At 62.7% G+C, this 3508-nt stretch overlaps 1 protein-coding gene across 1 annotated transcript in view; it reads left to right on the forward strand.

The window, feature by feature from the left end:
• Positions 1–3508, forward strand: part of EFCAB6 (EF-hand calcium binding domain 6) — a 127605-nt gene that overhangs the window by 80696 nt on the left and 43401 nt on the right. Inside the window, exons 24-25 of the mRNA XM_012735104.1 lie at positions 1300–1494; positions 2160–2315. Of these exons, the coding sequence (XP_012590558.1) occupies positions 1300–1494; positions 2160–2315 (351 nt within the window). The remainder of the gene's footprint in view (positions 1–1299; positions 1495–2159; positions 2316–3508) is intronic.

Below are 3508 nucleotides of genomic sequence, written 5' to 3' on the forward strand. Positions count from 1 at the left end.
CGCGAGTGGGCCGTGCGGTGCCCGGGGGGGAAGAGCAGCTGGCGGGCTTGCAAAGCCTGTTCCCAGGGCGGCGATGCGGGCCGGTGCGGCTCCCTGCCAGGCGGGGGAGCGCGTCGTTTCCCCCCCAGTTCAAGAGCGGGGTGGGCAGGGGTGCGACAGGAAGCAGCACCCAAGCACGGCCTGCGGCGCCCACCTGGCAAGTGCCCGAGGGGGAGCGGGAGCCCGGACGTGCCCCCACGGGAGTGCGGCCGGCCGGCTGATGGCGGAGCTCGGCGAGGCAGCTGCAGGGCCAGGCGGTGTCCCCTCGAGAAGCTGCTGCCCTGCAGGGGACACGCTGGCCTGGGGGCGGCGGGCAGCCCACTGGGTGCCCGATCAGGCCGGGCCCTGCGGGCAGCGGGAAAGTAGCTGTGGACCTGGGGGAGGGCGGCTCGCACGGAGCAGCTGGTCGGGGGGCGCCCCTCGGCACCCCCGGGATTGCGCCCCGCCATGGCTGAACTGCAGCCGCGTCCCCGACCTGACTGCGCCCCAGAAAAGTAACTGCAACTGCCGTCTTTACCCATAAAGACCCAGACCCCTCTGTAAAAGGAAATGCTTTTTCTCTTTAAAGAAAATTGGCAATTTGCCTTATTTTTTTTTTTTATTGAAGTAATTCTATTCGGTTTGAATAATGTTGGGAGATAAAAACCCTCCATTATGGCTTTTTTAATGAATTATAATTCTGAAAAAGTCTTAATAATAGAAAATGACATAAAAGGTTCATAGAATAATTCTTATCTTGTTTTCCTCGCTGGTCTGTCTCGCTGGTTGTGTGTAATCGGCATCTCTTCAAAGAGCAAGTGGGCAATTTGAATCAACGGCATCATTTGCTCAAGTCTCGAGACTGAGTTAAAATCCAGGTTTAAGACGGAGGATGCTTTCGGGGCCTTTCCTGGGTTTTCCGAGTGCCTCTCCCGTGTAGCTGCGCAATAAAAAAGGACCGTCGCGTGGCTGAAAGGGCTGAGGTGGGCGTCCCGTGGCCGCTACAGGACCACGGGGCCAGCGCCCGGCGCCCTCGGGTGGCCGGCCTTGCAGGCGGGGCTCCAGCGGTGGGCTTCAAGCTGCTGTGCCGGTGCGCCCTGCGGTCACACTGACTGCGGGGCTCGGGCCTGGGCAGAGGCTCTGCGCCCGACTCCCGCTCTCCAGGCAGAAGCCGGCGGGCGGGCTGGGGCCGGGAGGCGCCGAGGCGGAGGGGTCGCGCCCGCCGGCCCCCGCCCCTCGTGGCCCCGCAGCGCCGGCCAGACCAGACCTTTTCTTTGGCAGCTATGACACCGAGGGCAGAGGCTTCGTCACTTACCAAGAGTTCCTGGAGAAGCTGGGCATCACCTACTCCGCGGACATCCACCGGCCCCCCGGGGAGGGCCACTTCAACTTCATGGGCCACTTCACGAAGCCCCAGCAGATACAGGAAGAGATGAAAGAGCTGCAGCAGACCACCGAGAGGGCGGCGCTGCTCAGGCGAGTGTGGGCGACCCGGCCCCGAGGGGGTGTCCCGCCTGCATCGGCTGGGCTGCCCGCGTGGTCCCGGGCGCCTGCCCGCGCTGGCCGCTTCCCGTGGAATCCCGGGCGCCTGCCCTCCGCTGCTGGCCACTTAGAGATTGGCCCTGGGCACGGAGCCCGCGGAGGTGGAGCTGCAAGCCGACGGGAGGAGCAGCTGTAGGTGACCCCCCCGCCTCCATGGCAGCTGTCGGCCACCACCTGCGGCCCCCCACCGGCCCAGGGAATGCGGGGCCAAGGCCCTGCCCTGGTGTCACGGGTAGGCGGGCGCCGCCCAGCAGGCGCAGCTGCAGGGTGAGCAGCGCCCTTTGCCTCTGGGCGTCTGCTTTGGGGGTCTGCTGCCTGCTGGGAGGGGAGCTCCCGTCTGCCCCAGCGCGTCTCGCGCCAACCGCCGGGGGTGGCGGGTCCTCCCGCGCTCTTAAAACACAAGGCTGTGATGTCTCTGACGCACTTCCCCTCGGGCGGGGACAGGGACACGGTCATGGTGCCGGCCGTGGCGTCTGCGGGCCCTGAGTGTCGGTCACCAAGGCGACGCCTGGCGGCCAGCAGGCACGGGGGAGGCTGGGTCGCTCCCAGGGGCGGAAGCGCCTGTCCCCGGCGTGAGCGCCCGCTGCCTTCTCTCCCAGGGACCAGCTGCAGGCGCATTACGAGGACATCAGCCAGGCGCTCCGGAGGCTGGACGGGGCGGCCAGCGGCTACACCTCCCTGTGCGGGCTGCGGAAGGTGCTGCAGGGGTGCGGCTGCGCAGTGAGGGAAGAGGAGCTGACCCACCTCCTCCGCAGGTTTGCGTGGCCGGGGTAGCCCCTCGCAGCCAGGCAGCTGCCGCGGCCAGTGGCCCTGCTGCCGCCGTGCGTCTGTCCAGCCGCGGGACACCGAGGCGGCCGCGCCACCCGGCCTGGCTCGGCTGCGTCCCCCTGGCTTTCCCACGCCGACTCCCATTTACCGGGCGTTCACGCGCTTTGGCGAGTCGGCGGCTCTCCGGGGCTTTGTCAGAAACGGGCGCCCCTCGCCCGCCCCCCTGAAGACGCCCCCCGGATGCGCACCCGCGTAGGCAGAGTGTGCCGGCACCCCAACCCCACCGCCCCCGGAAACGCACGAGCCCCGGCCGCCCCCAGTGTGCGGCCAGAGCGCGGCGGGCTGACGGCTCCCTCCTCCGCTGCCGCGCCTTCGCCCGAGCTAGTCCCGTCCTGCTTCTCCGCCCGGTTTCCGCTGTCGCTCATGGCGTTTCCATGGCCTTCAGCTCGCAGGAAGTTTCTTGATGTACTTCATCGAGCTCTTCTGAAACCCTTCTGTTCCTGGATATTGAACAGTCACTTCATTGCATTTTCATTATTTCTGACTTCTAAAAAATTTTTCAGATGCATTTTCCATTGTCTTGTCTTCGGGAAGAATCTGCTCTCAGTATCTTTTCGTATTTCGTTCCTCACCCTCAGCCTTGTTGACGCTCAGCTCACCTCTTTTCATATCAGCCTTCTGAAACTAAAAATTAAAAGTCTTATGGTAATTTCAGTCAGATCATTTCTGTTCCCTGAACTCCTCTGCTCACGTTCAGGTCGAACCCAATTTAAGAAAAGTTGCAACTTTTCCAGTGAGGAAATGTGCTTGGGGGCTTTGAACATGTTGCACTCTTTGAAAACAGATTTCCTAACAAGGCATCAGGTCCTTGGAAATATGCAGAACATTCATTTTCAAAGTCAGTGCCAATTTCCCGGTAATTCTTGTTTAAAATCTTGGCCTAAAAGGGAGAGAGAGAAGGAACTGTCCAGGACTCATCCTGCGGTCCTGGTGGTTAGGACAAGGCCGCAGAGCTTCCCGCACGATCTGTGACGGGCCCAAGATGCCACGGGTCTCCGCGCGTAAGCCTTTCCTCCCGGAGCTCTGCTTCTGCTCCACCTTCTGGGAGATTTCCTCAAGTTTAGCCCTCAATTTGTTTGAGACTTTGGTCTGCTCTTTTGCCTGTCGTATTTTTTTTTTT

This window comes from Condylura cristata, unplaced genomic scaffold, assembly GCF_000260355.1.
Source record: "Condylura cristata isolate star-nosed mole 26May11 unplaced genomic scaffold, ConCri1.0 scaffold00004, whole genome shotgun sequence".
NCBI lineage: Eukaryota > Metazoa > Chordata > Mammalia > Eulipotyphla > Talpidae > Condylura > Condylura cristata.